The sequence below is a fragment of the Eulemur rufifrons genome, chromosome 29 (genome assembly GCF_041146395.1).
Source record: "Eulemur rufifrons isolate Redbay chromosome 29, OSU_ERuf_1, whole genome shotgun sequence".
Lineage (NCBI taxonomy): Eukaryota > Metazoa > Chordata > Mammalia > Primates > Lemuridae > Eulemur > Eulemur rufifrons.
The window spans coordinates 26,350,538-26,364,916 of record NC_091011.1 but is presented as its reverse complement, the minus strand read 5'-3'; the positions used below and the strand labels follow the sequence as shown (position 1 = coordinate 26,364,916).

At 35.7% G+C, this 14,379-nt stretch overlaps 1 protein-coding gene across 2 annotated transcripts in view; it reads right to left on the bottom strand.

Annotated features, from left to right (window-relative positions):
- SKAP2 (src kinase associated phosphoprotein 2) overlaps positions 1-14,072 on the bottom strand; it is a 172,585-nt gene extending 158,513 nt beyond the window's left edge. For both annotated transcript variants that reach the window (XM_069461838.1, XM_069461839.1), the window contains exons 1-3: positions 13,852-14,072; positions 4,383-4,488; positions 3,731-3,756 (exon numbers count right to left, since the gene is read on the bottom strand). In XM_069461838.1, coding sequence (XP_069317939.1) covers positions 3,731-3,756; positions 4,383-4,488; positions 13,852-13,918 — 199 coding nt within the window. In that variant the 5' untranslated portion in view covers positions 13,919-14,072. The remainder of the gene's footprint in view (positions 1-3,730; positions 3,757-4,382; positions 4,489-13,851) is intronic.
- Positions 14,073-14,379: the final 307 nt, after the last annotated feature.

Genomic DNA, 14,379 nt, shown 5'->3' with positions numbered 1-14,379 from the left:
CCCTCCTTACCTAACATTCCTGCTATTTAAAAAAAAAAAAAGGTAGTCCATTAACAAATTAAGAAATAATATGAGAAGGTCAAAGGAAATTGCTAAGTAAATCTATGCATATTTAATATCAATGGTGTCTTAAAGTCAAAATCTATTAAATAAATTTTTTTACAATTAGAACAAAAAAAGGTTTTAAAGAGTAAAATGAGAGCTTAACTATAGCATCTGAAGCAATTCTCATTTTTAAAACTGTAGACACTAATATTTTACAAATTTGAAAAAGATTCTCTTGAAATATTTGTCTCACACTAATATATATATGCCCTTCTTTTAATAATTTACAATATTCTCCCAAATAATTTGAAAACTGAATTCATGAGTCGAGATTAACTTAAATCTTCTCAACAAAGCTGAGTCTGGGAATATGCATTAATATTTATTGAACACCTACTATGTGTCATGCACAGGTATTTTCACATTATCTTATTTCAATAAATCATCTTATAGAGAAATTAATCACACCTAAACCATCACTGGAGTAAAACAAGACTAATATAAGGTCAAAATATAACTATAAGTAAAACTTTTTTTATCATGTACTTAATATATACAAAAATATATATTTATATAAAATATACAGAAAATTCTAGTTAATACTCAATAACGGTCTTTACTCAATAGTAATACATTCTCATTGCAAAAATAATTATTTTAAATCATATTTAAGAGACCTATGACCTTATTATGGGCCAGAGAACAATTCTAAAATAATCATAGCATAAATTCAGTGCATGTAGCCTGTATTCAGGAGGATACTTTATAGTACCGTGCTATATTGCAACCAGGAAATTAGGGTCAGAGTTATTCTGTCATGTACAATACTTCGAAGGATATAAGAAGGAACTCTCTATTCTAGATAAAATAGGCAATATTTCAAATGAATAACAAGAACTAGACTAAGCAAGATGTGTTCTAGTTGATTAGATTCAAATCTTGCCTAAGTAAAATTAAGGAATTTAGAAAACCAACTAATAATTATTCTAAAATTATAATTTGTCATTCCTCTCCTATAGGGAATCTAGACTTGAGTATGTAAGAAGACAAAAAAAAAAAAAACTTAAAGAAATGAGAAGAGAAACTTTAAAACAATAGCTTTCTGTGGAAACGAATATAAATAACAAGTAGAAAGTTATTACAGCTTAATGGACAAGCTTCAATATCTCGGAGCCACTGTAATAAAATAAGTTTCTACCAATATAAACATTTCTTAGTCTCCCCAAAAAGGAAATACAAAATAAATCTTCTAAGATCTATGCAGGTTAGTGTTTCAATTCAATTAATTTTAAGAACCGAAATATCTCAAAGTGTAAATTCTGTATTGTTAAATCTCAGGATGGGAGATTAGAGTGTAGGGGGGAGGATATGGGAAGTAAGGAAGGGTGATAGACATCTCTGTACATTAGAGAAATTAATAGCTGACTTATTAGACATGAATAAATCTGAATTAACTCATTTTATTTAAGAACTTTCTATCTGGTCCTTTTTTCTCCTGATAATGATATTAAAATGGTATTTAATTGTCATTAAAAAAATAAACTATGTAAATCAAATAGATGTGTAAAGGTAAAAAGGAAGAAAATAGCTTCTGTTCACTTCATTGTGACCCTACATTGATGAGAGAGCGAGCGAGAGAGAAGCAAGAAAAGAAAGAACAGGAAAATAGCCAAAAGGAATTCTGTCCAGATCTCCTCAGATGAGGATAATCCAAAACCTCAAGGGGAAAATGTTAACGTGGGAGGAAAGCAGCACTATCAAAACATACTTAGAATTGAATTTACTCAATGTAGAGATCTGATAATAAGTTCCTATTTTTAAAAAGAGATAGACTATATCTTGAATAATTACTTTACACCTAGTACTATGCCTTACAAACTATAGAAATAGCCTTTTGAGAACAAAGCTGAATATACTTTGAGGATACAATGGCATAAAATTACTCAACTTCTCATATTTCTCCAAGGTATACACCTAATTTACCTACGGGCTTTTTTTTTGAACAGGCACTCTTGGTGATCAGTTAACTCCATACAGCAGGACTGAACTACAAATGACTTATTCAGAGGGAAAATGATTATGGGGAATCTCTGAATTCCTTATTTGAACTCTTATTTTAGGCTCATTTTTCAATTTCTATAAAATACTGTATAAACTTCCATTCTCTTTGGAGACAAAGAATATATTATCTCAGTAATGTACTTTTAATATCCACACACCTGAACAAGTTCTAAAACAGAATACCAAAGGGAAAGAAAGATCCTTTACTACTAATATTACTGAACTACACGCAATTATACAATGACTTCATATTATTGTATTATTTTAAGCTAAAATTTTTTAGCTTAAAATTTTAAATGTACAAATAATAAAGCCACAGTTCAAGTTCAATAAGTAATCACTGGAACAAAATATGCCTTTTAAGAAGAGAAGCAGAATCTGATATCTAGTATTACTCCAGAAATAATGTACTATATAATAAAAATTATAACTAAAATGCATAAATTCATTTCTATACTCAACTAAGCAAAATGCAATATGATTAAATCCATAGTTTAGGATTTATTGTAGAGCACAAAAAAGTGGGTACTTGTGGGGAGGAGTTTCCTGCTCTTTCAGTGTTAAAAATCTTAATATGGAAAAAATATCTCTTCTCATCCCTTTCAATCACACCAATCTTAACTATTTAATGTGAAAAGAAACTGAGACTTCCTCTCAACTGATTTTAGGTTTGTCTGGTTAAATAACTGGTTTAATGAAACCATCATTACCCTCTCAATTATCTATTGGCATAAATATGAATTGCTCTGTGGGATCTGCAAACGTCAGTTAGAAGATGCCACACTGTGTCTTCCTCAAACCCAGAATCCAGCTCCATATAGGTTAACTGACACCATACTGTGACCCTCACACCAGCATCCGCAAGCTGTAGGTCATGACCTATGAATCAGCATCATGGAATTAAGGGCCATATCCAGTTTCCCTTACAGAACTGAAGACATGAAATGTAGGAACTTCCTACACCTTTCTCGATCTGGTTTCCACTATGCCAAGCAGCTCTCTCTCAAATCTAAAGGAAGACAATCAGGTTATCAACACTCTCACATATTTCCAAAAAATTAAACTGAATTCCCTTCTTTACAAATTTCTATGGTACGCATTCATTCATTTCAAAAGAACTATGAGGAAAACAAAAACCAGCATTTGAAAAAGATTTTTATTCATGTTCTCAAACAAAAATGTATACTGTTTTTTAAAACATTACCCGTGAGCATTCAGCCACAGGCCCTCTTGCTCCCATCACTACTATAAAATGATCTCTGCAGTGTTAAAGGTGTTGGGTTAATACCTCACCTCTGCTTCACTGATTTATTCCACGTGTAACTGCAGGTATATGCCTTTCCTAAAAAACGTCTGCCACGATGTACTCTAAGAAACACAACCCGAGAATGTTAAATACGTACGATTTCTGTGTCAGAAGACCGTGCAGAGTAGATTCTGGATATGCTTTTTAATTTTTTTCTCAGCAGGGGGAGCTAGCACTCTCATCTTGAAAGTCTAAGTATACAATATGGAAATTTAAATTTTGATTCCAATTATCAAATTTCAATATGTGTGGGATTATTCCATTCAAAATCTTCACAGAGGAAAAGAAATTTCGAGTTTGACAAACTTGAATATTTACCTTTGTCTTGAAATTCCTGAAGATAGCTGCAAATTAAAGAACATTATATTTTAAAATGAGGTTGAAAGATCAAAACAAGGTCTAATTGCTGGCAATACTTCAAATCCAAAATCTGTATTATAAATATATATCTAGAGTAAAAACTATTTCCTGCCCTGAAATAACAATTCCAAATGCTTAGGAATTTATAATAAAATGATTTTTAAAGATCTAAGTACAGCAGCAAAATGAGGACATATTTTAATACCTAGAACATACATTATATTTATTCATTTAAAGTAGTAATAATTAAAAGGATTCTCTTTTTCAGTGTCTGAGGTATTTTCCATATTTATATTAAAATCCTCAAGCTACCTATGTCTTATCATTTAAACCAAATATACCCTTGGCTAATCAAAATAAACAGTTAGATTTTGCTAGAATGCTTAGATAAATGCATAATCAAGAACCTTCATAAGAAAGCATATTATGATAAATATGTCTGTGTTTAAAAACTATTATAGTAGAAACATATTTTTGTCCTTTACAATACTTAACAATAATTAAATTAGAACATAAAAACTTAACTCCATGATAATCAATTCCTTATTAAAATGTTAATTACACAGTTGCTTCTAAGTAAGAAATTAGTAACAAAAGGCAAGTGACTTACATAGACTTTACATCTTTTATCTTCTTAATAAGGGTTTCTCTCTTTTCCTTTGCTTTCTTGGATAAATTTTCCCCTCTCAATATATCTGCTACAAATGTTTCAACATCTAAACCATGAAACATAAGAAACAGGATACAAATTACAGGAAAGAATCATTTTTTGTGAAGACAAATTGGATAACTGTTTCTATACATAAGTGTTAATATCTGTACAATCTGTTATAGTTATTTGTCAATCCAAAGCATAACAGCAGAAGTATGTTTCAAATACAAAGTTGGACAAATCTATTCCTCACTTGGCTAATAAAATTTGGATGCTCTACTTATGCTTAGCACAGCAAATGCTATTTGGATATTTGGCATCATTAAACCAGGAAGAAGCACGCAAGTTTTAATAAACTATGGTGCCCCATAAAACAAATTCTCTTATATAAAAGCAAACACCAAGCTTTATGCATGTGTTACTACCATTTTATAGTATTTTATAAGTTGTTGTATAAACAGCTCATTCATAATATTATATCAATATAAGCTCATGTCTTTGGCAAGGATCTGTTTTCCCTAGTGTAGTCCGTTTTTAGATATATACAATGGGTATACACAATGTTTAATGCTTTAAAGGAAAAAAATAAATCTGTTCTTCTAGCCAAGATCCCCAAATCAAGCCCTCCTCCTTCCCACCTGCCCCACCCATTCTGGCCACCCTCAATAAAAAAGATAACCAGCTGTGTGGTTTTGAGAGCTCTTGCTCCCCGCCCTGGTATTACCACCTGAGATATATTTTAAATAAAGAAGTAGAAAAATAGATTCTTCCACTATTTAAAAATATAGTCAATAAATATGATTTCTATGGCCTCATATAATATTCCTTCATAGCCTCTTTTTAGAATTCTTAGTAAACTTCTAAATTATTCTGTTGTCTGGCTCTCTCGTGTGTGAAATTTCAACAAGTCCTTGCAGTTTGATTTTTATAACAGTTCCATTCTCATTGTTCATGAAAATACTGTGCAACTTAATTTTATTTTCAGAATTCCAAAGCTCATTTTGAAATATAGGGTATATCATAAAAAAATTTAAGTAGGCATGGCTATAAATCATCCATCTTTCATATTGAAGACATTTATGTATGCTTTACTTTCCTTTTTATCTAACTACTTTGCCTCCTAACTCTTATTGATAAAAAGATGGTATCAATACATAATAATATTACATATACGTAATTCAAAGTAGCATAATAAATAGACTCTCAACTGTACTTATAATTAACAATTTAAAACGTAATACATGGGACAGAGTGTTTGTAATCAATTTTAAGTTCTTGATTACAAAAAGTATCTTGACCCAATGAGGAAAGTTGATTATACTGTTATACACTGTTATACACTTTGTACATAATAAATGTACAAAGCTAATTTTTCACTAAGTCAATATGGACAAGTGAAAGAATTAAAATTTAATCTTGTAACAATTTTTAATAATAGCTTATGGTTGGAAGTCCATGAACAACTAATGTGGTAAAAATAAGTATCAAAACGAAGTAAAAGCAAAATGTCACAGCTTCTTTTCCTTGAGTTGCCCATATTTTGAAGAGGGGGACATAGAGACATAATCCAGTACCAGGGCAAATTAGACACAGACTTATAAAGTGAGTTCAAAATAATGAAACTTAGGAAGAAGCTCCTCTAAGCTCTTTAAACTTTGTATCCAGAGGAGCAAGCAACTTTTGGACATTCATTCAGCTACTAGCTGAAATGGAAAAAAACCACTGGCTCTCCTTACAGTAACCCTTATAAGAAAGTGGAATAAGGGAAGAAGTAACATTCCTACCGCTGATTCTTTCTTCCAACCCGACTCAATGCTTGGGAGAATCCCTGGCACAATGGTGAAAAGTCTGCTTAATGTTATTTTCACTCACTGTTTGTCTTTAATTCCCTCTTCCTTGAGTATTTAATTGCCTATTTTACATTTTCATTATACAATCCAAGTTTAAATAAACAGGATCAATTTTCTATCTCCGGAAGCAATAATAACGAATTACCTCAAGAGTTTTTTCTTAAAAGGTCACTTAGGTCCCATAAAAACTCAGAAAATAAAAAAGACTGCAATACTCTATATAGTGTTCCCTAACACCCTCCAAAATGTTTTAAAAATACTGATCCATGCTACTATTTTATGAGAAAATATTTGTTTAAAGAGTGTGGGACTGCAGGAAGAATCGGTATTTTTCAAGGGGGGCAGAGAGTCAGAGATTGGGTAAGGGAAAAGGTCTATATTTTTACATTAGTCTTTTTAATGCACTTATTCCTAAGCTTTTCCCAGAAAAGGGTTTAAGGCAATTAAAGTTATTTAAAAAACATTGACTCTGTTGGTAATTATTTCTCCAAAAGAGACACGGACAGCGCAGGAACTGCTTTGCTGATTTAGGGGTTTCTTTCCCCCTTAACAACTAACTTTAAACTGGAAGCGGTTTCTGCAATAACCTTAGTTTGCTGGTTGTCCACAGACGAGGTTGGTTTTTAAGCTTTTGAAATCTAAGTTATTTCTTACAATCTACGCTTTGCCCATTTATTTTGGAATGGAACGAAGCCAGCCCCTCGCGCGCACAGGAGACTCCCTGGACGTGCTGGCCGCCCCGGCGGTGCCTGCACGGCGCGCTGATGCTGCTCCCGCGCCACCAAGACACAGCGAGCGCCGGAAAGAAGTTACTAGGGCTTCCCTGGGAGACGTTCCAGCTCTGCCCTCCAGGAAAATCGACTCTCTCTCGGAGTATTAAACCCCCGGGTTCCGGTCAGACGGATCTGTGAGCAGGAAAAGCTGGGTTTGGGGCAGCGCCCTCGCCAGACAAATGGGGCTGGATCTGCGGCTTTGTAGCTCAGAGCCAGGGTAATATTTCAAAAGCGAGCAATAAAAGTCTTAGACGAATCAAGCGCTTCTCTGGCTGGTTGGAAAAGAGATTTGAAGCGTTTTATTGTGCTCCAGTCACAATAGTTTACTGCAGACGGTAAACTAGCCAGCGCGTTAGCCCTCTTCTACCTTCCTCTAGGGCTCAGGTCCCTTGGTTAATATGTAGATTTCAATGATTGCTGACTGCCTGTAATTCAGGGAAACGCCATAATTTGATTACAAGAAAAGGTCAGCCTGCCTCGCTTGCCTCTTGGCCTAGTGTTTAGAATTCTCTTCCTCGGAGGGAGGGTCTCCACTCACACACCCAGGCGCACACGGGCCACAGGAGAGAAGCACCAGAGAGGCCCACCCGGTCCTTGCGGAGAAGGCGCGGGAAAGGGGACACCCCCAAGGCACCAGGTCTAACCACTCCCACCCTCTGCTGCCCGTCCGCAGCCCAGTAGACCGCAGGTCTGCACTGCTTACACTTAAAGCCAGAATTTCCCGCCCTCCATCAGCCTCTGCCCCTCAAGTCATCATCAGGAAAAAGTTAAAACGGTGAAATGAAACGTGATGATTTTTGCTCCTGTTAACACCTTTATATTGTCAAGAGTAAACCTTATCTGGTGGTATAGCTGTAAGGATCTGGGGGAGAAGACCGCTGAAAAGATCAGATTTATTAATACAACTGCTCTGTAGATACATGTTAAGGTCTGAAAACAGAATTAAAAGATGACATGTTGCGGCTTGGCAATCCTTAAGCAGTTTAAGTTAGAAACCTCTATGTAGCCAGGGTGACCCCTAAGATGCAAACACTTAACACATCCAATCACTGAATGGTAGGTACTCCAATCTTCCTTTTTTTTTTTTTTTTTTTTTTGTATATACAGACCCCCTACAAAAGCTGCCACCCATTCTTCCCCTAGAGTTAGAGTCCAGTCATTGGGACAGGTATATAATACATACGCTAACCACTTTCTACCACCTTTTATACAGATCATACAGTGAAAAGATGGAATCACACAAGGTAAGAATAGCTTTAAAATTCTTGAAAATGATAAACTCTTCGCTTCTTGAAGTTGAGTACATAGCACAGGTTCCCACTCTTGAAAAGAGGTGAGGTTTGACCACTTGTCCTCACCATCCCCCACTAACAAACAGCCTGGAATTAGGACTTGCAGGCTCTGAAGGTTGTAAACAAGTCACAAAGGTAACACCCCCTGTCCTCCTGCCTAGTTCCCCCAACCACCCAATACCTCCCCGCACACACATACACAACACAGCCTCTGTGATGGCCTGAATTGTATGAGAGGGCAAGAATTGGGCTAGATCTACCACCATTTGCTCAGCCTCAGATCAATAAAATAAATGTAAAAGCAATTGCACAGCACCCCAAATGGCTTTACTACTTAATTCTACTTCTCTATTTTATGAACTGGGCAGGACTTCCTTTGTGTTCACTGAGATGTGAGGTCACCAAACTTAATGTGGTAAGGATTCTAGTAGAATTTAAGCTGCTTTAGTGGGGGAGGGTAGTGGGGTGAAAGACATGGGTTTCTTCTCCGTTAAAGCAAGGTATGGTCTGACCAAACAGCTTCTGGTGAAAACATAAAAATCAATTAAACTGGGCTCATGCAGATCAATGGACCCAAATGCCCAAAGATGGAAAATAGCTAATTGAAAAGTTATTGATTGTTTTAATCAATGTCTTTTCCTTGATTACCTAGCACTTTTATAGGTTATGGATGAACTGTGGACTTTTCAAACATGGAGAAAGAGACATGTTGAACAGGCTCAGGAATTCTCATAGCACAAATGGGCAAAACATACCCGAGTCTTATAATCCAATCATCTGACAAAATTTTCAAAATTGGCTTTGGAAGCTAAATGATTTATTTTGATAGAAAGCTGGGCTGTTGAAAGACAGGGCTGAACATCTTTCAACCTCTAAAAGATGACTCTTGATAAATAGCACCTTACAATAATCAAAATCTTTTTACCACACATTTTCAAAGAAGCCACAGTGAATAACACATTAGCCTGAGATTTACACTATATTCACTGTTAGGCAGCATCTATTGTAATGTGTTCAGAATGTGATTGAAAAAGAAATGTAAACTCAGTGGAATGAAAAAGATAGACTTGGCTTTAATTGAAAAAGACAAACTAAGTGAATAATGAGTATATAAAACCTAGCCTATGCCACTTTTATCACCCATATATGACACTTAGTCTTAAATTTATGAGAGAAAACTGAACTGTGTTTCAAATCACCAGAGGCTTTTCCTACTCTGTTGTTTCTACCTTCTTTCTAGTAATAACTTTAATGCAGATAACAGTAGAGATAAACCCACTTGCAAATTTTTCATATACTGCTCATTTTTTAGTATGTTTAGATTCTTCTTTTTAAAGGAAACAAATGATAATTTGGATTAACTATAAAAACTATGCATAGTGTCAAGGGCCTTATTTAGTCATCTGAAATGAAAACACTTGCAATAGAAAGCCATGCTAAAGATTCCCCCCCCCCAAGAAAAAGTAGGGCATTTTATGCTTAAGATAGATACACAAATAGTTTTCCTAATAGTACATCTTAATTCATCTATATTATATGACCCATATAAAAATCTCTATAAACTTCTGATCCCTTGATTTACAAACATATATCCTATTTCTAGAAGAGAAAATCTTAGCGGTGTCATAGATTGATTTCATTTTGAGATTAAATATTCTCATATCAACTTTATGCTCATTAGTTACTGCTGCCAAAATGGGGCAGACTTGTCCTTGCTCTCTGTAGGAAAATCCAGGTGCTAAAGAAGTAGGTGACTATTGGGGACTCAGTAGGTGGCACTCTTCCCTTTACATACTCAGCCAGTGCCCTAGAAGAAAGTTATGGGACACTAGATACACCATAAATAATTCTCTTAGGAAAAATAAAACCAAAATGTTGACCAAATTATAAATGGAACTTTGGGAAGGTGGAAATCAAACTGTACTATACTCAGCATTGAAAAAATTCTGCCTGTATTTCAAATGAATTGCATTCTTTACCTAGTGCCCCTAAAGGGATTATCAATTATAATGTGTGAAGGTAAAAAAAAAAAAAAGTTCTGAAAATCCCCAATAGCAAAAAAATGCAGTATTTCTAATCAAGACAGCCATTTGAACAAAATCTCAAGGTCACTCTGCAGACACCATATAGCCACTTTATTTATTATTTGTTTGATTTGGTTTTGATTTTTCAGAGCACTGACGACCACTGTTTTCTTCTTTTAACCTTGGTCTCATTTTCTAGTTTAGTAAAAAGAAAATAACATCTATAGCTTTGTTATCCTTCAACAAATAAATGAGACTATCTAATTTCAAGTCACTAACAAACCAGTATTTAAAGGGTGCTTAAACAAATGAAAGGGGATAGAGGACAGTGGTTCTAGTTCCTCTTATTTCTTGCCTGCCTGGGGGAAAAAAACTCACATAAATCAAGATTATTCTTGCCTTAGTCCTAGTCAAAATATTTGGATGTGAGAGAAGATTAAATGGATAAGATTTGGGATTACCCTTTGATTTTAATTATCCAGGCTAAACCTGGGTGGGGGGAATCAAAGGTTTTGCCCATAGTCCATATGGCAGTTCAAAATTTGCTTTTAACAACAAAATTCTGTAAACCCTTTTCTATTCATGTAACTAAAAGAATTCAACACTTTTAATAAAAAGCATAGGTCTTCAAGATTTAATATACTGATTCCACAGAAAATATAACAGCCAAACTATATAGGCACTTTTTCAAGGGTATCATTAAATGTGAGTTAAGAATGACAACCTCTTTTTTTTTTTTACATTTCTATAGAATGTTTTTAAAAGGGAAAAGAAGGGTAGCCTAGAATTGCCATAATCAGAGGTAAAAATACAGAAAAAGAAAAACAATAAATATGATAAGAATACATTTGAGCACCTATCCCTATCAAACAGTTGAAATATCAAATAACACATGACATATAATGATTTGGATGATAGGCGCATGGAACACAAACAGAAATATCTAAGCAGTTATTTTGACAGCCATTATCTTTTGACTTTATATTCTTTTTTCTGAAAGCAAAGGATTTTAAACTTCTGAAAAGTTTACTTTCTTACCTTCTCTACCTTGGAATTCTAGCACAGTACCAGACACCCTAAGGCACTCAGCTGTTAACTACAACTATCACTACCAATATCTCCTTAGTTTCAAAGAAAATGTACTAGGTAAGCCAGTAATATCTCTAAAATTGAAAACAATACAAACACTTCCTCTATAGTTTTAGTAATTCTAAATCTAGTCATGTACTATTACCCAACATACTTGAATTACAAAAATTATCATTCACAATCCCAACAATATTTTTTGGATGAAATATGTGAAAAACTGCTGAGAGAGTATCTATTCTTGAAAACTTCCCTACCTCAAAAAAGATTAATTAGAGTCAAATATAAAATATTAACAAGTTTTCTAATAAGTAAAAAATAACCTGGAAAACACTGGTTCACTTATTTCATTTCCTTAACCATATATATCCCCCAACTCACATCCATACTTCTTGAAAATATCCTCTGAAATTAAAGTGCAATCCAAATTTATAATCCCCAAAGTTTTATTTTTTCATACTTTGTGTTTTAATGTGAATTGCTTTAATAATATGAAATATTAAAATGTCAATAAAATGACTTTTTAAAAAAGCTAATTGTAGGTATTATGCTAAAATATTATCTGACTAAAAAGAGATGGCAGAAATATGTAGGAAGTTGGCATTGGCAGATATTTTAAATATGTAATTCTGAGGTTTTTAAGTTACACAATAAGGGTCACAAGAAATACTTGTGTTCTATAGGGATCAGAGAATAAACTATATATCATACTATCTGTGAATGTATGATTATGGATCCAAATAACAAACTATCTACTGTGGGAACTGCCAACCTTTGAAAACATGCACCCAGAGGTCTGTACTTTATTTCTTAAATTCAAAAATACAGACCTAGAATATCCTTAAAATGGTGACATCTATTTTTGGAATAATGATAATAAACACTTCTCTGATCCAGTTATTACAATAATATTATAAACAAGCAATTCCAGCATTGTAACAACAAAAATGTTAACTGGAGTGTAAAACAAAACCAGTACTCCTGTGAAACTCTCATATAATGGAATAAAAGCTGCCTTAAGTAAGTTTTTACACTCCTTTCACTATTTCCCTTAGTGATACTCATTAATGATGACAAGAAATGAAATACTATTCCACCACAAATGCACTCATCACACTATATCACATTCATACAAATATAAGTCTACATTCCTACACATAGTTTTATTTTCTCTACCACATTCATGATGCCAACCACCAAAATAGCATAACAGCATATTAGGAGATTTGGTCTCACACTGCTATAGCAGTAACTTAGTATTTCAAATGTCACATTTTAGATGAAATTGCTGTTCAGGAGCTAAAGTAGGCAATTTGTAATAGAGGCACTAAGAGAAACTCTTTAACCTAGTTATTTATGATCAATATTAAAAGATACATATTTTAGAGACATCTAAGATAAAACAATCAACAATCCTGTTTCCAGGATTCTGACATACACAAGACAAAGTAAATGCTGGTAAAAATTCCAGAACATCAGGATAGGCAAGATTTGTGCTGCCTTAAAAAAAAATTTTTTTTTCTACCTTGTACAGAAATATAAATTTTTATTGGTCCTTAGTGAAAATACACACATCCATATCCAGTACATTAATGAACTAGCAGTGGATTCCTAATAGCATTGAAGAATCACATTTTTTTAACTCCTAAAATAAGTTCCTATAAATGGTAATGTAAAACTGAGAAGGGGAAGATGAGGGTGCATAGATGAAGTACTTTCGTCCTGTGACACAGGAAGTAGGGCTTTAACACATCCTTCCTTTTTTGCTTTAATATACTACTAAGGCTGAAGACAAGTAGCCATTTGAGAATCAGGCCCTCTTCAAAAGTCTTAAATATCAGTGGACTGAATGTTCAACAAAAATGAGAGTTTTAGAAATGACAAACCTTTCCACCCCATAACCCCTAACACCTGTGGCTCTGACATCTCTTTGCATCTCTACACCCTCCACTTCCATGGGCCAGGCCATCCAAGAACTACTTCTTTGACTTCTGTTCCCGTCCCAGTTCTCACACATGCATTCATTATCATTATCATTCTCTCTCCCTTTCTTACTCTCCCTCCACCCCATCCCTCCCTCCCTCCCTCACACACACACACACACACACACACACACACACACACACAGCGTCTTCACGATGCACAGGATTGTCCTGATCCCATTTGTGTAGACCATCAAGAAGGGCTTCGCCACCAGCCCCGCACCACATTTCAACACACACGCCCACTCCCTTTTTCAGACGAAACACTCTTCTTCCCTCCTCCCTGTCCCGCCCCCACTGGCCAGAAGACGTGGGGAACGCGGGGAAAGAGGGTATGGACTCTGAATGCTTGTCCCCACCGGCTCGCTGTTCCCTCGCCCCCGCCCCAACAGCGTTACCCGCCCCCTACCCGCTCGTTACCTGCCAACAGGTTCCTAATTTCCTCAGGGAGGGGGTAGGGAGAGGAGGTGCTGCTGGGATTGGGCATGTTAGGAGCACAAGGAGTGCGGGGAAAGGACCTGTCCTGAAAGGTTACGGGTGGCGTGGGGTTGCAGCTCCGAACTAGACTTGGGCCAGCAGTCCCGCTAAGAACAGCGGGTCTACGAGTCGGGACACTGCCAGGCCGGGGCTCACAACAAGGAAGTCACTGACTCTCCAGCCAGCCGCAGCTGGACTTTCGGCCCAGCCCCGCCCGCAAGATCGGGGCGGCACCGTGGGCGGGGAGAAGGCATGAAGGGCCGGAGGGGTCCAACTGCGCATGTGTATTCTTAGGTTTTCCCGGCCGCCGAAGAAAGAATGCCCGGGCAAGCCACGCCCACTGCTACGCAGGAAAGCTGGAGGAGGAGCGGCTGGTGGGAAGGGAGACAACTGGGGCTGTGTCACGTGACACGTATCTGACGCCCCTTGTCGCCATTTTGGTTACTGGTACCGCCACAACTGTTGGCTATT